Here is a 25,505-nt window from a genome sequence, read left to right as displayed (position 1 = left end):
ACCACCGCCCGGTTTGATTGTTTTATTTTTGTTTTGTCATAACCGTGATAAAATACTCTGGCAAAGGCGAGTTAAGGAAGAAAAGGTGTTTTTTTTGCCTCACAGTTCCAGGTCACAGTCCATCATACTGGGGAACTCACTGTGCAGGAGCTTGAGGGAGCTGGTCCTATCACACTGACAGTCAAGAACAGAGAACAATTAGTACAAGCTTGCTTGCTAGTGCTCAGCTAGGTCTCTTCATTTTATACAACCAGGATCACAGCCCTGGAAATGGTGCCACCCACAGCGACTGCAGCTTCCCACTTCAGTAACCTCATCAAGATAATCTTCCACATTATCTCATGTGCTCATGGGCTCATCTTCCACCCCAGATTCTGTCACTTGACAGTTAACACTAATCATCCAGATTAGGCTAAATTCCTACCAGCGGTATAGCAAGGTTCCTTGCCAGCTTTTGTTGTCATTTGTTTCCTTGGTGACAGCAAAATGGAATCTCAGTATGTTATGAGAGGGTTTGTGTCTGGACCGGGCCTTTGCAGGATTTTGGCATTTTGCTCAGAGAATTGAAGAGGTTCCTGCAGAAGCAAAACCCTCTATTTAGAAGCAAAGCAACAGTATGCATCAGATTCCCTGCAAATGAGCAGGTTCGTGGGACTGGAGCTCTCAAGCACTTAAGTTATTGTTTGAGGCTACCTTGATGGGGTCTAGGGGAGCTGATTGCTAAAGGGTGGGTAGGAACTATTCCCTTTTGATTGATAAGCTTGGATTACATAAGTTTTTCTGTACTATGCATGTCCATTCCCATGTTGTCTCTGATTTTACTTAGACGTACTCCCAATTATACATAGATATAAGAATATAAGATGATTAATAGAGCTTCCCCCCCCCCCCAGCAATCCATTCAGAGTACACCTGTGTCCCTGAGTACACATTACTATGCATGAAAATCAAACCAGCCGAACTGGCTTGGCCCTCGTCCCTGCATCTCTTATTCATAGATATGTTCTGAGCCATATTTGAAAAACGGGGCGCTGTCATGGAGTTGCCAAGGAAAACACTTCACTTCATTGTTTGAAGTGGGGTGTACTTGCAGTTCAGTGAAGTTGCCAAATGCCTTTCTGGGAAGGGGTGCAGATGCGGCACTCAAGCCGAGGGGTGTCACAGGTTGTTAAGGTTTACCTATGCTTGTGTGCCTCAAATGCAGTTGTAATTTATACTTTCTTGACAGCTGTGGGGGTGGATATTTTTCATATATTTATTGGTTATTTTCTTCCTCTGAGAACTGTCTATTAACTATGTTTAATTAGCAAAGATCTCTCTTCCATTTTTCAGGTTTTCCCCTCTCTGCTGATGGTTTGATTTGCTCTGATGAAGGTTTTTTAATTTCATGCAACACCGTGATTGCAGTTATTTCCTGAACTACTGGTGAACTCCATCTTTAATAGCATTTCCTTCCTTGTTTATTTACATTTCTAAAGATTTACTGTTGTTGTTGTTATTATTATTATTATTTCGAGAGAGTGTCTTACTATGTAGCCCTGGCTAGCCTGTATAGAAGAAGGTGGCTTCAAATTTACAGATCAGTCTGCTAAGTGCTGGGATTAAATGTGTGTACTTTCACCCTGGGCTTTAGTTTTGAATAGTCTGTGAGTGTTGTTTGAATGAAAGGGTCACCCCAGACCCTGGCACCCATCCTTGGAGCGCCAAAGGAGCAGGAATGGAGCAGGAAACTCCATTTCAAGCCCCCACCCGCTGGGAGTTGCCTTGACCCAGACTCCACCTCCGGGGGAAAGCCCTTCAGGCGCTGACCCCTCCAGTGGTCCAGGGAGGGTCAGGACCACTCCCACAGGCTAGTTAGGCTGCCGCCCAGAAAAGGAACACGTGGTCTCCGGGTTTTGCGTGGATCTCCCCTGCTCTCTCCCCTTCGCCATGTTTTCCCGGTGCTACCTCAGGAGAGCTGCATTAAACGTGGGCATCTTTTATTGGGTCTAATTTGGTCTGATTGGAATTATTTGCGTCGGCAGAGAGGCTTTTAAGAAATATACATAACGTGTGTGTTTGTGTGTGTATACATATAAATGCAGGTGACCAAGGAGCCCAGAGGAGACCATGACTCTCTGCAGCTGTAGTTACAGGAGGTTGTGAACCGCCAGACATGGCTCTTAGGAATGCAACTCAGGCCTTTGCAACAGCTGCACATGTTCTTAATTATTGAGCCATCTTCTTCTTTTTTTAAAAAGATTTATTAAGACGGGCGGTGGTGGCGCACACCTTTTATCCCAGCACTCTGGAGGCAGAGGCAGGCGGATCTCTGTGAGTTCGAGTCCAGCCTGGTCTACAAAGGGAGTTCCAGGACAGGCTCCAAAGCTACAGAGAAACCCTGTCTCGAAAAACCAAAAAATAAAATAAAATAAAAAGATTTATTTATTTATTATGTATACAACATTCTGCCTTGATGTATGCCCGCACGCCAGAGGAGGGCGCCAGATCTCAGTATAGATGGTTGTGAGCCACCATGTGGTTACTGGGAATTGAACTCAGGACCTCTGGAAGAGCAGCCAGTGCTCCTAACCTCTGAGCAATCTCTCCAGCCCTTGAGCCATCTTCTTGACCCTGTATTTCTTTCAAAATATATCTTTATTTATTGAGAATTTCATATATGTACACAATGTATTTTGACCATATCCACGTGTCACTTCCCCCTCTAACATGTTTCCATCTCAGCTTCATGTCATCTTCATTTTTAACATATATATGTGTATACATTTATCCCACTATATATGTATATATCCCTATTAGTGCTGCCTATATATACCTCCCTTCCTATTTTATTTTTTTATTGAAAAATTTCCGTGCAATATATATTCTGATCACACTTCCCCTCCTGACTCCTCCTAGATTCAAACATCTCCTAACCCACCCAACTTCACACCCCTTTTTTTCCTCTTTAGAAAATAGGCAGACAAAAAACAAATCAGAATTAGATAAACAAACAAACAAACAAACGAAAAACCCCAAAATACAAATACAAACAAACCCCATAAAAACACAAACCAGGGGCCGTAGTCTAGAAGAAAAAGAACAGTAAGACAAAAAAAAAAATTCAAACAAAGCAATATGAGATAAAAAGTCTACAAAAATATCATTGAGTTAGTTTTGTGTTGGTCATCTATATAGATGGGCATGGAGCCCTGGCTCTAATTGTGGTTAATATGCCCAGTGAGACTGCTTTGGAGAAAACTAATTTTTCCTTTGCGAGCAGATGTCAATTGCAGATAGTGTCTTTTCCTATTTTTTAAGTCTTCTATGATATTTTCTTCCCTCAAACTCAGAGAAAAAAAACAGCACCATCCCTGTTCTCCTTAATAGTCCGTTAAATGGAGGTAGCAAGTACCTCATAGTCTCACAAATATGAAGATATTAGGATTCAGAATGTATATAAATGTGTATACGTAATGTTACGTAATCTTAATACATGGTCCTTATCACAGATGTCGTCTGTCTGTACCTAGGCACATGATGTCTTTTTTAACCTTTTTTTTTTTTTTCAGATTTATTATATATAGTGTTCTGCTGGAATGCCAGAAGAGGGCACCAGATTTCCACCGTAGATAGTTATGAGCCACCCAGTGGTTGCTGGGAATTGAACTCAGCACCTTTGGAAAAGCAGCCGGTCTTCTTACCTTTTGAGCCATCTCGCCAGATCGTGGTGGTGCTTGCTTTTAATCTGAGCACTCAGGAGGCAGTGGAAGGCGGATTTCTGTGTGTTCAAGCCAGCCTGGTCTAGTTCCAGGACAGGTTCCAAAGCTACAGAAAACCCTTGTCTCGAAAAACAAACAAACAAACACAAAGAAAGAAAGGAAGAAAGAAAGAAAGAAAGGAGAAAGAAATTCTCCCTGGAACATTCTAGGGTTGTGTCCTGTTTCTCCAATTGGGTGGCTTATCTGGAGAAAGAAGCAACAGACTGGAGGAACTATGGATCCGTGGAACAATAAAAACACTTAATTCTTTCTGAAAATGTTGGGTGCCCTACACGGTGAAATTATTTTCTTTCTCCTTCCTACTCTTTCCTTACCTAGGTACACTAAATTCGGTCTTTAATTTAGGTCATCCTCCTGCCTTTGTCTCCCAAACGCTGTGAGTATAGGTTTAATTTTTATTGACGTTTGCTTTTGAAAGGGACTTTCACATCAGCTCCATCATTCAAGGTCTGCCCACGTCCCCGCTTAAGTCACGGTCACTACTTTGATATGCACTGAAAAGATAAGGCTTCTTTTCCGAGTTATTTTAAATAAGGCAAGAACAGGAATGAAAACTGATTTTAAATCAAGAGTATCAACTGCACAAAAGAATAAAAGTTAACTCGGAAAAAAAAAAGTACATATCTAGGGGAGAAACCTAACAACCAGGGTGCGATGAACAGTGACCAGAAGTAAAGGTACGTGAGTGGTTTGGTCACGAGGTGGTGGCAGGAGCCGCAGCCTTGCACCCACCCGGCGCGCACCCCAGGGACTAGGCACCTGTCTGCCTCCCGGCCGTGAGTCTGCGCATGCGCGGCCGAGGGTGGGGGCGGGCCCTGGCTGCCATCTTGGCGCGCGCGGGATTCCCTCCCGGGCCGCCCGCTGGAGTGCGCTGTGTTCCGTTCTCACTGAGGGAACCGCGGCCCGGGTAGCGGCCGCTCCAGCCAGCAGGCCTCTCCCCGCCGCCGCGATGCCCAGCGTGCAGCTGCCGCCCAAGGAGAGCGCCCTCTTCAAGCGCCTGCTGGTGAGCGGCGGGGCGGCGACCCACCCGACCTCGGCGCGCTTTGTTTACCTCCGAGCCGGGCTCTCCCGCGGCTCCCCGCCCCCACGCGCCGCCTCCGCAGCCTCGGTCCCCACGGCAAGCGTTTTCCAGAAACTTCTTGGCCGAGGCGCTGGGGTCCCGGCGTCTGGGCGCCTGCCCTCCGCGGCTCTAGCCTCGGTGCATCCCTCCAGGCGCCCCTCCGAGGCTGCTTCGGGGCCAGGCAGGGGCACGGCGCACCCCAGACTTAGTGGGGAGCGGATGACCGCTGTCGGGGGTGCGGGGATTGAGCCCGCGGTCCTAGGGAGTCAGTGCCGCTGTGCGGGAGAGTTTGCATGTGTGTGGTGCCCCGTTTGGGAACTGACTTGCCAGAAACTCTTGCTTCTAACTCGCCCGAGTGACGAGAGCTGCAAAGACCGGTTTGCGCTTGAGACCATTTACGTGGCTTTGAAACAAGCCCAAATAATAACCTTCCTTGGTCAAGGCAGACCGATGCCAAAACAAGAAAGGTTCGCTTTTATTTTTAGATTTTTCTTAAGACAGGCTTACTATGTAGCCCTGGCAGGCCCGGATCTCTATGTCGACAAAGCTAGCCTACCTAGCATTTAGAGAGATCCGCCTGTTTCTGCTTCCCGAGTTCTGGAATAAAAGGCATTTGGTTGCCAGGACAAGTTTCCTCTGGGATGCTTGCCAGCATATCTGCCACCTTGGCACCTTCACTGTTTTCCAGGATGTGACAAGCCTTTGTATTTTCCAGTATGCCCTGGGGGTCGAAGATTTATAAACAAAGAAGAGTTAATGGCTGTAATCTGCCTTTTAAATTTGAAAAGGTGGTAGTTCAGAACAAGCTTTTAGGTTTAAGGGTGAATTTTTTTTTAAATATTTATTTATTTACTTATTTATTTATACAATATTCTGTCTGTGTGTATGTCTGCAGGCCAGAAGAGGGCACTAGACCTCATTACAGATGGTTGTGAGCCACCATGTGGTTTCCGGATATTGAACTCAGGACCTTTGGAAGAGCAGGCAATGCTCTTAACCACTGAGCCATCTCTCCAGCCCCCTTAAGGGTGAATTTATATTCAGAGCACATGCATAGGAGTCAGCTGTTGGTCAGCTTTACTCTAAGTAAAATACCAATCATAGAGTAGTATATTGCCATCACCTGACAAAAAAATTTACAGTAGTAAGTAGTTCAGATTCAAGCCAGTAGAAACTTCTTGTTTTGTATCGAGAGTCTTAACAATGGTAACATTGTCAACAGGGAGCTTGCGGGAGGGTTTGGAAGCCAGGGCCTCACATAGCTCAGGTTGGCCCTGAACTCATCTTCTGCATTTGTCTGGAGAATGCTGGGATTACAGATTTGGATACCACATCTAGCCTTGGGATGAAAATCTCAAATCAGTTTGTTACGGAGCTTTTCGGGTTAATAGTGAAGCATGCTGGGCAAATATCAAAATGTTCACTCCTTTTGTTGCTGTAGCTGAACACTCTTCCTCAGAAGTTCCTTCTGCTTCTATATATCCCCACTGTTTCTCTTTGTCGTTTGTCAAATGCACCTCTGTAGTCAAAGCTGGACCTTAAAAGGCTTTTAGTTTGTTTGTGCGATGCCATGGTGTGCGCAGAGGTCACGAGGACACCTTGCAGGAGTCGGTTGCTTCTTTCCTGTGGTTTCCAGGCCTTGTCAGCCTCGGTGCCAAGCATCTTTGCTAAGCCGTTCATTGGCCCTGGTTTATTTTATTCACTTTGAGAATTGGTTTCAGAGTTTCACTCCAGTCCATGGTGGCATTCACTGTGTAATCTAGGCCAGCCTTGAACTCATGGCAATCTATTTGTCTCGACTTCCTAAGGGATGGGTTTGATTGATTGTAGGGAATGAGCATGAGCCACCAGGCCTGGTCACATGTTTATTGATACACACACACACACACACACACACTCTTACTTTCAGGATAGGTAGTATATTCATGTGGCTCAGTCTTTTTTTTTTTTTTTCCCCTGTTACTTTTGTCTTCCAACCACTCAAGTTTTCATCCCAGAGCCAATCAGGAAAATGCATTTTAAATCTATTTCAATGAAGTCTTTAAATTACCACCTCTGCCGCAAGAATTAGCCATACCTTTGGTGCCGTTTTGCTTTGAATTTAGGAGGATGGTCTTACTGAACAGCTCTTAGTTGTCTAGCATAAGGAAACCGAGGCAAGATTTTCATTCTCCTAGAGCTCACAAGATGGTGACTAAAACAGATAGTAAATAAGTGAATGAATAAGATTGTCAGAGACAGAATGATGGCACTGGGTAGCAGATGGAACAGTAATAGATAGTGTGGGTAGGCAGAGGGTGGGAGACAGGCAGAGTAGCATGGTCAGGTAGGTGACGTGTGACGTAGATCACAAGAGACAGCCAAGGGAAGATGGGAGGAAGAACGTTGACAGGAACACAGTACAGTGGTCCTAAGGTGTGGGAAAGCTTGAGTCTAAGGGATAGGACACCTAGTCTGAACAGTATAATTGATGGGAAGGTGGAAAGATAAAATACGCTTCCGATGATTGACAGCTGAGGAGAGATTTTGATCACTTAGCCTGGCCTTTGTGATTGGGGATATAGATCATTTTTGTGTTAGTGTCAGATGAGTGATAGTCTTTGTAGCTGGACCACACTTTGCAGCAAAGGTAAGTTTGTATGTGTGTTTAGAGGTTTACTTTTCCACATTGGTAAAGTGAAATAATAACACTGTCTTGAAAAACCAAAAAAAAAAAAAAAAACAAACAAAAAACCCCCACTATTTTAAAGGAATTCTTACAAAACCAAATACTATTAGAAAGACAAAAGAAGTGCTGGCAAGGTTGTAGAGAAAATGTAGAAAACCCTTGCTCATTGTTTTTGGTAACGATAGTACTGCTAGTGCAGAAAACAGTACGGAGGGGCAGTGAGATGGCTCCGCAGATAAAGCAACTGCCATGCAAGCCTAAGGACCAGAGTTCAATCCCAGGAACCTATGGAAAGGTAGGAGAGGACCTAAGTTGTCTTCTGATTAGTAAACACACACACACACACACACACACAAAACAGTATAGTTTTTTAAAACCAAAAAATCAAAACCAAAAGACTCATACATCTTCCATATGATCCTACTGTACCGCTGCTTGGTATAGAGGCAAGGAATTGAAGTCAGTATGTTGAAGAGACAGACATCTGTAGGATGTTTATTGTGGCACTGTTCAGCGCCATACGTGATAGCCAATAAATGGAAACAGTATAAGTGTCCTTCAACTGATATATGGGTAAAACAATGTGGCACATTCAGTGGAATAGTAGCCATAAAAAGAATGAAAATAAGTATTTTCAGCAACATGGATGAAGTTAGACGTCACATTAAGTGAAATGAGCCGGACATAGAGAAATACTTCAAGGACTTGAGGCTCACGTATAACAAAAGAGCCGATACTGGAAGAGTTGAATAGAGGGTACTAGAGGTGGGTGAGAAGGATCGGAGGAAGGGGTCAAAGGGTACTTAGTCACGGTTTGATGGCTTCCAAGTTCATAAATTCTGTGTCAGTGTTGGTTGATGAGTCTGCATTTATTGAGTTTATGCATTTATGACTTTATATTCTATAATAGTGGAAATTCTCTTTGTCAAGGCATATGTAACTGCACTTAATGCTGTAATTAATGTAAACAGAACATGAATTTAGAATTTATATGATACAATGAAAATTGCTTCATTATCCATCTTATAAAATAACTTTTGCTCCTGTTTCTTTTTAGAAATGTTATGAGCAGAAGCAGTATAAAAATGGCCTCAAGTTTTGCAAGATGATTCTTTCAAACCCGAAATTTGCTGAACATGGAGGTACTGTCTCTTCTGTTGCAATGTTGCTTCGGGGGATTATAATTCTAAAATCAGGCAGGACTTGGCAGTGAAGGAATACTCTCAGATTCCAAGGCTGTGACTATTGAAAGCATAAATGTTTAGCATTTTTTGTTTTCAAGTGAATCTTAATTGAGCTATTTTTATGCTTTAGTGTATGCAGTGTCTTGTAGATGGGAAAGGCTGAGGGACAGCTGATGAGGTAATTAGTATCCTTTTCTGAAGTGCTTCAGATAGCAGAGGTTTTCAGAATTTGGTGTAATTGCTTATATTATCCATTGAACACTCCGATTTAAAAGAAAACCTGAAATCTTAGTTTCAGATCTTGGAGCTTTAAATTTTGGGACTTTTGGATTAGGGATGCTCAGTTTTATAGATTAGATTTGTCTGTCACTTTGACTAGACTACAATTTCTTACTTTAGTTACCTATATATAAAATTAGGCTGTCATTTGCAGCATAGAATTGTGTGGCGATAAAGTCATGCATTTTATTCTTTGATGCCATTTTTTTTATGTATTAGTTTTTAATGTTTGTTTATCATGTGGGATTATGCCTGCTGGCTGCATGCATTCCGCAGGGCATATGTGGAGATCAAAGGACAACGTCTGAGAATTGGTTATTTTTTACCATGTGGGTCCCATGGATTTAACTCAGGTTGTCAGGCCTGGTGGCAAGTTTTTACCCACTGAGTCATCTAGCTGGCCCTTGTCTCATCCTTTTTTGTTTGTTTTTTGAGGCAAGGTTTCTCTGTAGCTTTGGAGCCTGTCCTACAACTTACTCTGTAGACCAGGCTGGCCTTGAACACACAGACTTCTACCTGCCTCTGCCTCCTGAGCGCTGGGATTAAAGGCGTGCACCACCACCGCCTGGCTTTGTTTCATCTTTATATTAATATGTTACCATTGATCCATCATTATGTTGTTGATGTGTTTTTTGTTTGTTTTTATTTTTGTCATTGTTCCTAATAAAGTCTCCATTTCTTTATCCGTTTTTACTGGTAAACATTATTTGTTGAAAGGATCAGGTTAGACTTGCAGAATACGATCCCTATTATAGCTAATTGAGGTCTTTCAGAACACTAGACTTGGGCAACTTTTAAAACCATTTAATTAGGAAAATGGGCTGATATTAGTCACTTTTCTTAAAATGTTAGAAAATCACTTGAAGACGGGCGGTGGTGGCACACGCCTTTAATCCCAGCACTCGGGAGGCAGAGGCAGGCGGATCTCTGTGAGTTCGAGGCCAGCCTGGTCTACAAGAGCTAGTTCCAGGACAGGAACCAAAAGCTATGGAGAAACCCTGTCTCGAAAATCCAAAAAAAAAAAAAAAAAAAAAATCACTTGAAAGAAAAATAAGTAAGTTTTCATTTTGTGAAGTTTTAGAAGAGGAAAGCTGTTTGGCTATGGGAGTGAGCAGTTGGACCACTGTTCTGAAAATACAGAGTCTGCAGAGATCATTTTGAAAATCACTCTTCTTTAGTTCCACAGAGTTTTCAGAGAAGTGTTTTATTGTAAATCATCTTTCATCTACTGTCTAACATTTTCTTGGGTTGCTCATCTGTAGTCCAATGTTACGCTTTCCAAATATAAACTGACGTTAATTAGCCTAAGTAGAATTGTTGACAAAAAAAAAAAAAGAGAATTTGTTCAGTATTGAATATAGTTGGTAATGATTATGTCATATATCTTTAATTAAGTACAGTCATGCTTTTTGTAGGTTATGAACTAGATTATGATGGGTTAGAATTGGTCTCAGTGGGATGGAACAGTGCTTAGTGGGCCTTGTGCTTGCTGAGCAGTTGGGATCAGCATATCCAGAGCCTTTGTAAAAGCCTGTAAAAGTCTATAATCCCGTTGCCTCTACAGTGAGATGGGACGTGGAGATAGAGCCCTGGGAGCTCACAGACCAGCTAGTCTGGTAAAAAAGCAAAGGGACCCGCCTTAAGGTGAACACTGAGGAATGACATCTCAGGTTGTCCTCTGGCTTCCACACACCTGACGTGCTAATCCTGCACTCACACACATAAACACATATAGACACACACACAAATGAATTGACCTTGCCAAAGTGTGGAACTACTGCAGTTTAATTCAGGAGGACTAAGATGTCTGCTTTGTTAATGTTTTCAGGAGGGTCATATAAATTCCTCTATATAGAGTCTTTTAAAAGTAGAAGACATTGTAGCAACTCCATTCCCGTCTATGGCATTTTAGAACAGGACTTGGGTTATTGAAGGTGGTGATTATGATTACAACATATGTTTATATAGGTAGTCATTCTTTTTGTGAGGTATAAATTAGATTACGGTAGGTTAAAAAAGTTGGTTTCAATGGGGTGGAGAGATGCAAATATATAAGAATGATTTTACTTTTTGTACCTTTGTGAGAAAGATAAAACTGCTGGGGCATTAGTACTACTTTATTTTTGTTGTTTTGTTGGTTTTCAGTTTTGTTTTCTTTCCAAGCCAGGGTCTCTCTGTGTAACCTCCTGGAACTTGCTCTGTAGACCAACCAGACTGGCCTCTGCCTCAGAGCACTGGCCTGCCTTTGCTTCCTGGGGCTGGGAAGAAAGGCTTGTGCTACCACTGCAATAGTAGAGCGTTAGATCTCAAGTCCTGATGTAGTGCTGGGAGAATAACTGGAATCTTTCATTTGTTGAACAGAGGCTAAAATTGTTTTTCAGAGACTCTGGCAATGAAAGGATTAACGTTGAACTGTTTAGGAAAAAGAGAAGAAGCGTATGAATTTGTCCGTAAAGGACTTCGCAGTGATGTCAGAAGTCACGTCTGTATCCTTTTGCCATGGTTGTGCGTTATCATTTGTCTTTTCAATTACTTGTCTTTTCTTTTTTCTTTTTTCTTTTTTTTTTTTTTTTTTTTTTTTTTTGGTTTTTTGAGACAGGGTTTCTCTGTGGCTTTGGAGCCTGTCCTGGAACTAGCTCTGTAGACCAGGCTGGTCTCGAACTCACAGAGATCCGCCTGCCTCTGCCTCCCGAGTACTGGGATTAAAGGCGTGCGCCACCACCACCGGCTACTTGTCTTTTCTAATTCAAATTTTACAACTTTTCTGTGAAACCTTGATATCTTAGGAATTTTAAATAGGTCTGTATCTGCCCATTACTCATCATCTGTGATTAACCATATTTTGTTCCCTAATCCTTTTTTGAGTATTTTAAGGAAAATCTTCATGGAGAGAGAGACAGAAGCAGAGAGCAGTTCTTTCCTTAAACATCCATGAACTTATTGATACTTCTCCATTTCAAATAATGGTTTTTCGTTATTTAATCTGTATAAATATTTACATTACTTTAGTTTCTTTTTTAGAAGTATTAGAGGAAATTTTATTTTTTTATTTATTTATTTAATTTTTTTTTTGGTTTTTCGAGACAGGGTTTCTCTGTGGTTTTGGAGCCTGTCCTGGAACTAGCTCTTGTAGACCAGGCTGGCCTCGAACTCACAGAGATCCGCCTGCCTCTGCCTCCCGAGTGCTGGGATTAAAGGCGTGCGCCACCACCGCCCGGCTTAGAGGAAATTTTAAATTGAAAAGAAACCTATTTTGCCAGGCACTCGGAGGCAGAGGCAGGTGGATCTCTGTGAGTTCAAGGCCAGCCTGATCTACAAGACCTAGTTCCAGGACAGGCTCCAAAGCTACAAAACAACAACAAAAGAAACCTATTTTAAAAGAAGTTTAGCTGGCTCTGTAGCTTAGTAGTAGAGTGCCTGCCCCTGCCCAGTGTGCACAGACACCTTGGGTGTGGCCCCTGGTACAGGAAAGCGGACAGATGGACATTGGCTAGTGTTTCAATATGTAAACAACTATAAAAAAACTTAGAAGATTGTTGGAATTTTCATTTCTTTTCCCATGTTTAGTCTTTTACATATAGTGCCATTGTGTACCTGACATTTAATTCATTTAGCTAGTATTCAACATGCGTGGTCTCCCTATTTGCACATATTTAACTTAGGGATCTCTCAAAATACTAAATGCTTATTTTCTTACCCCAGTGCTTACCCCAAAGTGAAGAGAGAGGCTGTGTAAGTATGGTAGTTTTTAGCTTTGGGTGTTTATTTCCCTAAGATACACTAAGATAATAAAACCATTTTGTGTATTTTAATATTATCAGTGAATTAATTAGTAGGTATATTACTTAGAATTGGATAAATATAAAGTTATTTTAGAAGAAAATCACAGTTTTTATATAAGTGAATTTTGAGATGTTTGGTTTAACAAACAAGGAGATAGAGCGTAGAAAAATATTGTAACTAAATATTTAACTAACTAAAAATATGGAAAGATTTCAAGCATCTACAAAATGGAAGAAATTGAACATTGAACCACTGTGTCCCCATCATTCAGCTTGAACAGTCAAGGCCCAGCTGGTTTCATAGTTGCCTGTTTCTCACTGACTTTTCCCTCTGTCTCCAGATCATTCTGAAGCAAATTACAGATAAAATACTGTTTTTTTAAAATATTTATTTATTTATTAATATACAATATTCTGTCTGTGTGTATGTCTGCAGGCCAGAAGAGGGCACCAGACCTCATTCCAGATGGTTGTGAGCCACCATGTGGTTGCTGGGAATTGAACTCAGGACCTTTGGAAGAGCAGGCGATGTTCTTAACCACTGAGCCATCTCTCCAGCCCCAGATAAAATACTGTTGATGTTGTTGCATAGTATATTGTGTCTGTGAATGTGTGTATTTCCTTAACTTAATAGGCTGGCATGTTTACGGCCTCCTGCAGCGTTCGGATAAGAAGTATGACGAAGCTATTAAGTGTTACCGAAATGCCCTCAAATTAGATAAAGATAATTTGCAAATCTTGCGGGATCTTTCTCTCTTACAGATTCAGATGAGAGACCTTGAAGGCTATCGAGTAAGTAGTCTTAAATGTACTTTTTTTAATACAAAGGTTAATTTTTTTTAAGTGATGGGATTAATAGTGTGTGCCACCACATTTGGCATAAAGAATAAATTTTTAAAAAAAAATATTTATTTATTATGTATACAATATTCTGTCTGTGTGTATGCTTGTAGGCCAGAAGAGGGCACCAGACCTCATTACAGATAGTTGTGAGCCACCATGTGGTTGCTGGGAATTGAACTCAGGACCTTTGGAAGGGCAGGCAATGCTCTTAACCGCTGAGCTATCTCTCCAGCCCCCAAGAATAAATTTTTAAAAGCATGTGAATTCGGAATGAAGTAAGCCTAAGGCAAGATGGTGTGCATTTGATTCATTAGAATCTGTAGTAGAAGAACAGCCATTTGGTCCTTCCTATGATAAAAATTACAGAATTTTATGTTTGAGCATTAAATAAGGCCAACTCGGGGTGACCCAGCGGATACAGTGTCCCTGGGACCTACAGTGTGGAGGGAGAGAACAGCCTTCTAAAGTCTGCTGACTTCCACTTGTGTGCTGTTGCACATGCACACTTGCTCATACACACTTGCACTGTTAAAAGAATTGAATCTTGGTGTGCAAGTATTATACTATTATCTTTTTGGTTGGATACATTTGGTTGGAACATTGTTGCTAAACTAAATGTAGATTTGATGTTCAGCTTTATTGAAATCTAAATGTTGGTTAGCTTTTTTATAGGTTAGCAAATATAAAATAATGTGGAAAGGATTGCCATAAAGAGTTTTGTGGTGTTTTAAGATGCATTTTTCTCTTTAGTTATGTGTTTGGTATTGTGTCTGTGCGTGTTTGAGCATATGTGTGTTGAGGCATCTATGGAGGCTAGAAGAGGGCATTGGATTTCCTGGAGCTAGTGTTACAGGCAATTGTGAGTTGCCCAATGTGGGTACTGGGAACTGAACTCGGGTCTTCTGCAAAAGCAGTGTGTGCTCTTAGCCATGGAGCTGTTGCTCCAGCTCCATATAGAAATCCTACACAGTTCACACTCCTCATGCTTCCCCTGCCGTTCTCTGCTGGGCATCTGCCCCACATGCCTCTTCTCTTCAGTGTCTTAGTCAGTCTGTCTGGAAGAGGATTCCCTTGGCTTCTTTCATGTTTTTTCTCACTGTGACACCTTGGCTGTCCTGGAACTTAAGAAGACCAGGCTAGCCTCAAACTCACAGGTAACTGCCCACTTCTGTCTTCTGAGTATTGGAACTAAAATGTTCAAGAGTGTACCATGTTTGGCTCCCTCAGTTTCTTATGTGAAGGAACTATGAACTGTAGTTAGTTCTCTTTAAATAAATCATTTGCTTCTTCCTAAGCCCATGTTTTGCCAGATTCAAGGGCTTTGCTGGGCTTCATGACATCATTTTTCAAAGTGTGTGTGTGTTGTCTTCAGCAGTGCTTAGGTATAATGGGAAGATGGGACTGGAGAGATGGCTCCTGGTTAGGAGCAGCTGTTGTTTGTTTTTTTTTCTTTCTTTTTTTTTTTCTTTTTCTTTTTCTTTTTTTTTTTTTGGTTTTTTTGAGACAGGGTTTCTCTGTGGCTTTGGAGCCTGTCCTGGAACTAACTTTGTAGACCAGGCTGGTCTCGAACTCACAGAGATCTGACTGCCTCTGCCTCTTGTTGTTTTTGCACAGGACCCTTGGGTTTGGTTCCCAGCACACACATGGTGGTTCACAACTGACCGAAACTGCAGATCTAGGGCATCTTGTGCCCTTTTCTGATCTCAGATGGCGTACATGTAGTATGTATATACACATACAGGCAATGACATAGAACATAAAAGAAAACTGAAAAAATTAGTTATCTTTAGGAGTGAGGAATAGAAATGTAGAAGATTGGCTGTTGAACTGGATTATGAAATAGAGTAAGTTAAGAGAGCAGGCCCTGAAAGGAAAGCAACTGTGGATCTAGAGATACTGGGTATCTTGTTAGGGTGACTGTGGCTGTAATGAATCACATGACCAAAGCAACTTGGATAGGAAAGGTTTTGTTTAGCTTACAATTCCACAGCACTGTTCATCACTGAAGAAAGTCAGGGCAGGAACCTGGAGCCAGGAGCTGATGCTGAGGTCATGGAGGGGTACTGCTTACTGGCTTGCTTCTCCTGACTTGCTCAGCCTGCTTTCTTATAGAACCCAGGACCACCAGCCCAGGGATGGCACCACCCACAATGGGCTGGTCCCTCCTCCGTTGATTACTAATTAAGAAAATGTCCAGAAATGTCGTGGCACATACCTTTAATCCTGGCACTTGGGAGGCAGAGGCAGGTGAATCTCTGAGTTTGAGACTGGCCTACAGGCTTGCCTACAGCCTAATATTGTGGAGGCATTTTCTTAATTGTGGTTCCCTCCTCTCAGATGACTTTAGCTTGTGTAGGATGACATAACACTGTTGAGCACACTGTTGATGTCAGAGAACAAAAGTAGAGGTGAAGTGTGGCGGAGGGGGAGCAGTGGCTAGAGGATGAGGCGCCCGAATTTGTTTCCTGGGTTGGTAAAGGTTTAGAGGGTGTGGGTGGGCAAGTGGGTTCCTGGAATGGGTGGAGATCTTTGAGGATAGGAGATTCTGTGGCTAAGAAGATAGGCAGTTAGATTAGTAACTCTTTGTAACTTGCCCGTAGCAGTATTGAATGTGCCAGAGAAAAAAAATCTGATTCATATGTTAATAGAGTGAGTGACAGAGAACGAGTGAAAAATAAAATGAAGTGATTAACTTGATGGTCTATAAAAAGGGGCCAGACAGCTGAGAGGACCTGAAAGGATGGCCTCTCTTGGCACCTCTGCAGCCATGGGATAGACTCAACAAAGCTAAATAGATATTTTCTAGATTTCTTTATAGTTCACATTATTCGTGAGACTCTTGTCTGCAAGCAGTGGCACTTGCTGAAAACATGTAAAACCTGTAAATGAGCTTATTTCATATATTTTTAAAAATCTACTGTAATAAAAAACTGTCTTAATTCTGTAAGATATTTTATCAGAAGACATTTTTATTATATGTAGGTAGCTTTTACAGGAGCCTCACAGTCTAGTTCATAGTGAGCCTCACAGTGAGCTTTACAAGGCATTAATGTTACCAATACAAAGACTTAATTTAGATGAGAAATGTAAAACACATTTTATCTTGTTTTATCTTATCTTTATTTTGGAACTCATACTTGTTGATTGAATTAATTGCAGTGTTATTAAAGATTCTTAAAATTCAGATGAAACACAAACACTTTAGATAAAGAATTTTAAAAGAGAAAAACATTTTTTCTCCCAAAGGAGACAAGATACCAGCTTCTTCAGTTGCGCCCCACACAGCGTGCTTCCTGGATTGGATATGCCATTGCATACCATTTGCTGAAAGATTATGATATGGCACTGAAGCTACTAGAAGAATTTAGACAAACCCAGCAAGTAAGAGCTTTACATTAATGTTTTCTTCTCCTGTTGCAGACTAACATAGTTGACTTTTAGCTTTGAATTTCATAAACTATGTAAAAACGTGAAAAATATTTTAATAATTAGAAAAAGTTAAAGCGTGGAATTCGTAATGTAAAATAAACACATATTTAAATATTCTGGATAATAATTTCAACAATATTCTCGTGGCTAAAGGAGTGTATGATGACTAGTGGTGCAGCTCAGCTCGAGTGTTTGCCCTCCGCCTTGCTGTGAGGCAAGGTCTTTTCTGTTTCTGCTGTGCTGTGTGTTTCCCACTAGGTGGCTTGCACACTTCTGAGCAGCAACTCCTTATAATTGCAGCTGCCTGCAGTTCCATCACTTCAGGCTTTTCGTGTGGGTTCTAGTGATCCAAACTGTTTGTCAGCTTATATAGCAAGTGCTTTTCTCACTAAGCTGTTTCCACAGCCCATTAGATTTTTCTTCAGCAGTTTTGGAGACTTATCCATGTTAATTCTTTAGGGCTAATTTGTCCATTTTAATTACTGTCTCTTGTTCTGTTGTATGAATAAGCCCCAGTTTGTGTACTTTACTTTGTTGCTATTAAAAACAGTGCTATTATAAACAGCCTCATTTGCTGATTCATTTGTGTTTGTCTTCAGTATAAATCTAAGAATGGAATTACAGAAGTGCAGCAGCTCTGGGATTTTAAGTATTGCTAGATCTGGTACTATCCCTTTGTGAAGTACTTTACTAACTTAAGCGTCCACTGGCAATTTACCTGAATTTCGTTTTTTTATATCTTTGCTGACATTGGAATTTTCATCTGGGAGTGAAAGGTTTTGCTAACCTCTCGTAATTTTTCTTCTTCTTCTTCTTCTTTTTCTTCTTCTTCTTCTTCTTCTTCTTCTTCTTTAAAAAAAATAATTACACATTTATTTCTTTGTGCCTGCGCACTTGTGGAGGGTAGAGGAAAAGTTGGAGGAGTTGGTTCTCTTATACCATGTGGTTCTTGGAGTTAAGCTCAGGTTGTTAAAGCACTCCCTGCCCACTTACCTATCTCCCTGGCCCAATTGTGTCTTCCTGGTTATTAATGAGGCTAGGGGTTATTACGTGTCTTCTTTTTCTTTCCTATTGCTGTGATGAGGCACCCTGACAAAAGTGATTTAGGGGAGCTGGGCATGGTGGTGCACGCCTTTATTTCCAGCACTTGGGAGGCAGAGGCAAGCAAATCTCTGAGTTCGAGGCCAGGCTAGTCTACAAATTAAATTCTAGTATAGCCAGGAATGTTCCACAGAGAAACCCTGTTTTCAGAAACAAAAACGAAAATTAGGGAAGGAAGAGGTTAATTTTAGCTCACAATCCCAGATTACAGTCTTCTAGGCAAGTCAAGGCAGCAAGAACTTGAGCAGCTAGTCACATCAGTAATCAAGAGCAGATAAAGAGTACATGCATGCAAGTATGTCTTTAGCCTGCATTTTCACTCTGTGTAGCTAGGACTCCAAGCCAGGGAAGGAGTATCCTCTCAGGTCAATTGAGATAATCCCCCACAGGCACACCCACAGGCGACTCTGCTAAAGTCTTCAGTGTGACTTGCTTTCCAGGGGGCTGTAGACTGTGTCAAGCTAACAAAGAAACTTCTCAGGGCATGATGACATATGTCTTTAATTCTGGCAAGGCAGTGGCAGGCAGATCTCTGAGTTTCAGACTAACCTGGTCTACATAGTAAGACCTTGTCTCACAACCAAACCAAACCACCACCACCAAAAGACCCCCCCCCCCCCCACACACACACAAGAGCATCAACTCTGTGCAAAATGATAGTGGTCTGTAGTTATCTTTTGATGCCTATGCCTGCTTTTGGTATCTAGGTAATGTTTACCTCATGGCATAAGTTTCATAGGGTTTGCTCTTGTTCTGTTTTGAAAGACTCCATGAAGAATTGGAATTAATTCTGTAAATATTTCTTAGAATGCTCTGTGCTGCCATCTAGTCCTGGTCTTTGTGGGAAGTTTATTGTCAATTTATTCTCTATTGCTATCCAGATTTTTTTATATCTTCAATCAGTTTTTATAAAAGCTTTTGTTTTTACAGGAATTAATTCATTTTCTTATTTTTTTCCATTTAGTTTTTATGGTATTTTAATTTTTTTCTAATCTCAGGACTGTGGTAATGTTCCTTTAATTTCTGATTTTAATAACTGGTCTGTTTGTTTTTCTCCTTGGTGATTTTTAGGTTAAGTTAGTGATTTTGTTGATCTCGTCAAAAATCAGCTTGTAGTTTGTTGTGTTTTTCTCTATGGATATGTCGTGCCATGCCTGCAGCACTCCACAAGAGGTCTTCCTGTCCTCTTGAACAGTTGAAAGGTCAGAAGAGGATGGTCACTTTGGTTCTTCGTAGACCTTGCCATGTAATTTAGGAATAGCTGTTCAAGAGAGCTTTTCCCTTGAGTACAAGGGGAAAGAAAGCTTTGTAGCTGAAGCCACTCTTCCTGCTTTCACCTCCCAGGTGCTGGCCTTGCAGGTGTACTCCAGTACGCCCTGCTTCACAGTATTTTCTTGAAGAAACTTTGTATAAAATTTGGTTAAACTGGGGCTGGAGAGATGGCTCAGTGGTTAAGAGCATTGCCTGCTCTTTCAAAGGTCCTGAGTTCAATTCCCAGAAACCACATGGTGGCTCACAACCATCTGTAATGAGGTCTAGTGCCCTCTTCTGGCTTGCAGGCATACACACAGACAGACTATTGCATACATAATAAATAAATAAATAAATATTTTTAAAAAAAAAGAAAGAAATTAAAAAAAAATTTGGTTAAACTCCTTTATTGGTTCTGTCCCCCCCCCCCCCCTTTTTTGGCAGATTCCTTAGGATGACACACATTATTTATTTATTTAGACAACCTTTTCTCATTTTATATGCCAATCCCAGTTCCTTCTCCCTCCCCTCCTCCCTCTCCCCTCACCTTCCACTCCCCCCATCCACCCCTCAGAGAAAGTGAGGCTTCCCATGGGGAGTCAACAAGTCTGTCACATCTCTTTGAGGCAGGACAGAGACCCTCCCCCCATATCTGGGCTGAGCAAGGTATCCCTCCAAAGAGAATGGACTCTAAAAAGCCAGTTCAAGCGCTAGGGATAAATCCTGGTCCCACCGCCAGTGGCCCCACAGACTTCCCCAGCCACACAACTTTGCTTTACAAAGTCTGATATCCCGCTTAGGAGTGAATACTTGTCTTTCTGTGTCTGGGTCACCTCACTCAGAATGATTTTTTTCTAGTTCCATCCATTTGCCTGCAAATTTCTTTATTTTTTTCCCCCAATCTGAGTACCAAACCCAGGACCTTGAGCTTGCTAGACAAGCACTCTGCCATTGAATGAAATCCCCAACCCTTGCCTGCAAATTTCAGGATGTCATTGCTTTTAACCACTGAGTAGAATTTCATTGTGTAAATGTACCACATTTTCTTTATCCATTCTTCGGTTGAAGAGCATCTAGATTGTTTCCATGTTCTGGCTTTTATGAATAATGCTTCTGTGAACATAGTTGAGCAAATGTCCTTGTGATATGGGTCTATGTTCTTTGAGTATTTGCCCAAGAGTGGTATAGTGGGTCTTGAGGTAGATTTATTCCCAGTTTTCTGAGAAACCACCATACTGATTACCTAAGTGGCTACAAGTTTGCACTTCTGTCCACAATGGAGGAATGTTCCCCTTATTCCGCATCCTCTCCAGCATAAGCTGTCATTGGTGTTTTTGATCTTAGCTGTTCTGGATGTCACCCATTTTTATATTTTAATATAAGATCTGTTCACCTTTTCTTGGCCATATACACCTATTTTACTTTAAAGACAGAATTCATCAGGGGGCTGGAGAGATGGCTCAGTGGTTAAGAGTACAGGCTTCCAGAGGTCCTGAGTTCAATTCCCAGCACCCACATGGTGGCTCACAACCATTTGTAATGAGATCTGGTGCCCTCTTCTGGCCTGCGGGCATACATGGAGACAGAACACTATGCATAGTAAAATAATCTTTTTTAAAATAAAAGACAGAATTCATCATTTGTTAACCTATTTTTCACTGCTTCTGGATTAAGTCTACAAATGGGTCCTGAGTAAAAAATTTAAAGATCTGAAACTAATTTATAGAGTTATACAAATAAGATGATTTTGTTGTTTTCTTTCAGGTTCCTCCCAACAAAATAGATTATGAATATAGTGAACTGATACTATATCAGAATCAAGTGATGAGAGAGGCAGATTTATTTCAAGAATCTTTGGAACATATAGAAACATATGAGAAGCAGATATGTGATAAAATTTTGGTAGAAGAAATTAAGGGTAAGTTGACTTGATTTTTTTTTTTTTCATGGCACTTTAAAATTTTTAACACCATGCATTTGGTGACCATCCAAGCACTTCCTTCTAAACTATTATTAATTTAATACCCATGTCATCCTTTTGATATAGGGTAAACTGGGGAGCTGTTCTCTAATTAACATATAATCTTTCTGATTCGGGTTGTCATTTTATGTGTATAAATGTTTTGCCTGAATGGATGTTATGTGCACTGTGTGAATGCCTGGTGCCTCCAGAAGCCAGAAGAAGGTATTTGACCCTCTGGAATTGGAGTTACTGGTGTTTGTGAGCTACTGTGTAGGCTTTAGTTATCTCCAGAGGCTATACAAATATGTATTATGAAAAGGCACTTTTTTACTAAGAAGTTAGTATCTATATGTATATTTAGGGAATGGGAGGGAGCCAAAAATGAATATGGTTCATTTCTGAAGACAAACTATAGATTAATCTATGTTTAGTTATATAAACTGTATATAACAAGTTCAAACGAAGGCTTGTAGAATTAGTATTTTGTAAAATACTTGCTTACCAGTAATGCTTAGCGAATTCTCTTGGGTCAGAAAACTAATGTTTAAGCAAAATGAATGTGACTTTAAACTTTTTTTTTTTTTAGGGGAAATGCTGTTGAAATTGGGAAGATTAAAAGAAGCCGGTGAAGTATTCAAAAACTTGATTGATCGGAATGCAGAAAATTGGTGTTATTATGAAGGCTTGGAAAAGGCATTGCAACTCCGTATGTAATGATTTTTCTCTTCTTCCTTAACTAGCTTTTGAGTTTGATAAAATGAAAGTTAAAGCAATTCTTGAGAATTAGCTTGAGAATATAGCATTAACAATTGTTTTTTCGTGTAGAAAAGTTACAGATTAGATGTGGGCATGAAAATTAACTAGAATATTTATACTTAATACTAAGAGATGATTTTAGATTCCTTCACCCATTTAGAATCTTTTTTACTTTATTCCTATTAGAGTTTGTGTCAGTTAGGGTTCTCTAGAGGAACAGAAGTGATAGCATGAATGTGTTGTCTAAAGGGGTTTATTAGAGTGTTCTCACAGGCTGTCTTCCGATGGAAGTCCAAGATCCGATAGTTGTGCATAAAATATTAAGAACTTTACCTAAAATATATAATGAAAGCTATTGATTATATTTTTTAAAAGTTATCCTGGAGAGCTGGTTTAAAAGAATGATTTTAAGATGTGGTGCACACCTTTAATCTTGGCACTCAGAAGAGAGGCAGGCTGATCTCTGCGTTCAAGTGCCAAACACACACAGACACATTCACACACTCGCACATAGGCTCGCACACGCATGTGCACACACACGCACACTCACACATACACAGACACATGTAGGATGATTTACTGATTATAGTATTTTTACCACCACAGTTTTTTTTTTTTTTTTTTTTGGTTTTTTCGAGACAAGGTTTCTCTGTGGTTTTGGAGCCTGTCCTGGAACTAGCTCTGTAGACCAGGCTGGTCTCGAACTCACAGAGATCCGCCTGCCTCTGCCTCCCGAGTGCTGGGATTACAGGCGTGCGCCACCACCGCCCGGCTACCACCACAGTTTTAAATGTAATTTTTGACAAAATTGAAAGCAACTTTGATACTTACAATACAGTTTTTGTGTAAAAGTTTGTTATTGTTATACATAAAAATTATGATACTATAATCTCACATATTTTTACTGACACTAGGCTCTTTAGATGAGAGGCTTCAGATTTATGAAGAAATTAGTAAGCAGCATCCCAGAGCAGTTTCACCGAGAAGATTGCCTTTGAATCTTGTCCCAGGTAATATTAGTATATCTTTTGTAACATAATAATTCTTTTGAAACTAATGGGTACCATTCATGTTTTAAATTTTTCTTTGTATTCTAGAGTTTATATATTCGTGTGTGTGTGTAAGAGTGATTAGTTATATTGCAAGCCAGTTTGTCATAAGCCCACTGACATACCAATCAAATGGCTAATCCCATGTAAAGGGGCTTGGAAATGCCATTTTCTCCTAATATGAAACTACATTGAGGCTGTGAAATGAGGTTGTGATGTAAGAGGTGTTGTTGCAAGAAGAGGGAGTAAGATACAGTCGCCAGCGGTGCTGAGAGGGCTTTCACTATGGCTCAAGGGTGTGCTTTGGCTTTCCTTGGTTTCTGCTGGTGAGCATTTCTCTAGTTTTCCTATTACTTGGTAAATCATTTGATATCTTCCAATAAAATGACATGTCAAGTAATATGAAAACAGATGTTTACTATACATGGAAGAGAGAATTGGACATAAGATGAAGTTGTCAGCTAGCATCGGGGCAATTATTTTATTTATACCCCGTTGTATCTAAATTCTGATTCATAAGTCTCTGTAAAATATCTATTCTCTCATCAAAGACATCATGGGGAACATTGATTACTAATATTTTAGGAATTGATTTATAAAGAATACAATTTTTAGAATATAAAAAAGAGTGGTCAGTTATGAATTTTAGTATATAAATAAGAATGTCATGCTTCAATATATAGTTTAATATTGGTTTTAAGTATTGTAAGCTATGTACAAAAATATTTTCTTAAATGACTTAAAAAAGGCAACTGTATTTAGAAGATAAAATTTCTTAGAATCGATGACAAATTGCAGATGAACTGTTGTGATTTGTGTGGCAAGTTTTCTATCTGTTTAGGGTATATACTCAAAGAGTTGTGAGCTCTTTGTGTCCTTCACAGTGTTTGAGAAAAGAGCACCATTCCTTTGAAATCCTCAGTAGCAGTCACTCCGTTGTTGTTTGCTATGACAGAAATACCTGCAATGAACACCTGCGTCTATTCTTATAGTGTCACAGGTTTAGTTTAGTCATGGATCCATTCTTTCTGGACTTGTGCTGAAGCAGAACGTTAGCTGTAGAAGTATATAGCTGTCCGATAGCAGGGATGAAATAGACAGTGTTTAGAGTGACTAATAGACCCCAGATACTGCTTACTACTTACACCGTGGTGCTCTTTCTTTAAACTAATTGGTGTAGTCTCAGTTTACATGAAGAAGGTGGGCTTAGTGGACAGGTTATTTGTTCATGAGCACACACAGAGTAGAAGCATGTATATTCTTCTAAGCAACAGCCTCTTACTGTTTACCATAATATTATTAATTCCTCTGTATGCCTGAGGAAGCGCTGGGAAGATAGGATTTTTGAAACTACTTTTGGTTTTAAAGGAATTACTGATCTAGATGTAAATGCTATTTTGTGGCTTTCAAAAGATGAGTGCATAAGATTTCATAAGAAATCTGAAATCATTTTCATGATGTTCAGTGATACTGCTTATGCGGGTTTTACTTAGTGCAGTCTGCTCAACCAGATAGCCAGTCTGCTTTGTTGGTTTGGGATTGCTGGGTTTTATTGTGCAGTGTTGCTACACATAGCAAAACCCAGGAAAACGTTTAAATAATTTGCTGGCATAAAATACCTTGTGAAAAAGTTTTTTTAAATTCATTTGTGTGTGTGTGTGTATGTGTTAGATGGGGTAACGGTGGGGTTGTCTGTATGCATATTCCACAGTGTGTATGTAGAGATGAGAGGCTGTCAGAGACTGGCCAGGACCCCGACAAGAGGCCATCTTCCTGGAGTTGGTTCTCTCCTTCCATGTGTGTTCCAGGGATTGAACTTGGGTCACCAGGCTCATGTACCCATTGAGCAATCTTACTGATCCCCATGTTTTCTGGGTTTTTTTTTTTTTATGAATGGATAAATTCAAGCCTTACTGTCATTATATTTGTATGTCTTCATTTAAAAGTAGTTTTCAGTATTTTCTCCCTCTCTCCTCTCTTTTCCCTTTTATCTTCTTCCTCTTTTTCTGTACCCCCGATTTCCTTCTTCTTCCTTTTTTGATGGGTCTCACATATCCTATTCTGGTCTCCAACTGGTTATGTATCTAAGGATGACTTTGAATACCTCATTCTTCATGCTCTACCTCCCTAGTCCTAGGATTAGAAGCATTTGCCACTACATCCTTTTTACTTCGGTGCTTGGGATAGAAGTAAGGGCCTTTGTGCATACCAGGGAAGCTTTTACTAATTGAGCTACATCTCTAACCTTTTTTAATGTTTCTGCTAAAAACAAAAAGTGACACCAGCTGCTTCTGATTGGTAGGTACACTTAGATCATAGCACTCAGGAGCCTGAGTTAGGAGGCTATCAAGGTTGGTTGGAGCCAACCCAGGACACGTA

General features: G+C 40.6%; 1 protein-coding gene across 2 annotated transcripts in view; it reads left to right on the top strand.

Annotated features, from left to right (window-relative positions):
• Positions 1-4,649: 4,649 nt before the first annotated feature.
• Naa16 (N-alpha-acetyltransferase 16, NatA auxiliary subunit) overlaps positions 4,650-25,505 on the top strand; it is a 52,601-nt gene continuing 31,745 nt past the window's right edge. For both annotated transcript variants that reach the window (XR_005975976.1, XM_041669738.1), the window contains exons 1-8: positions 4,650-4,764; positions 8,547-8,631; positions 11,334-11,438; positions 13,369-13,526; positions 16,824-16,958; positions 21,123-21,276; positions 21,908-22,027; positions 22,992-23,087. Coding sequence is in view for 1 of the 2 variants with exons in the window: in XM_041669738.1 (XP_041525672.1) it covers positions 4,711-4,764; positions 8,547-8,631; positions 11,334-11,438; positions 13,369-13,526; positions 16,824-16,958; positions 21,123-21,276; positions 21,908-22,027; positions 22,992-23,087 (907 nt within the window). In the remaining variant the exon portion in view is untranslated. The remainder of the gene's footprint in view (positions 4,765-8,546; positions 8,632-11,333; positions 11,439-13,368; positions 13,527-16,823; positions 16,959-21,122; positions 21,277-21,907; positions 22,028-22,991; positions 23,088-25,505) is intronic.

Source organism: Microtus oregoni, unplaced genomic scaffold (genome assembly GCF_018167655.1).
Source record: "Microtus oregoni isolate MIOR12 unplaced genomic scaffold, Mior012 000001F_ref0000356, whole genome shotgun sequence".
Taxonomy (NCBI): domain Eukaryota; kingdom Metazoa; phylum Chordata; class Mammalia; order Rodentia; family Cricetidae; genus Microtus; species Microtus oregoni.
This window is presented reverse-complemented; position numbering and strand designations above follow the sequence as displayed.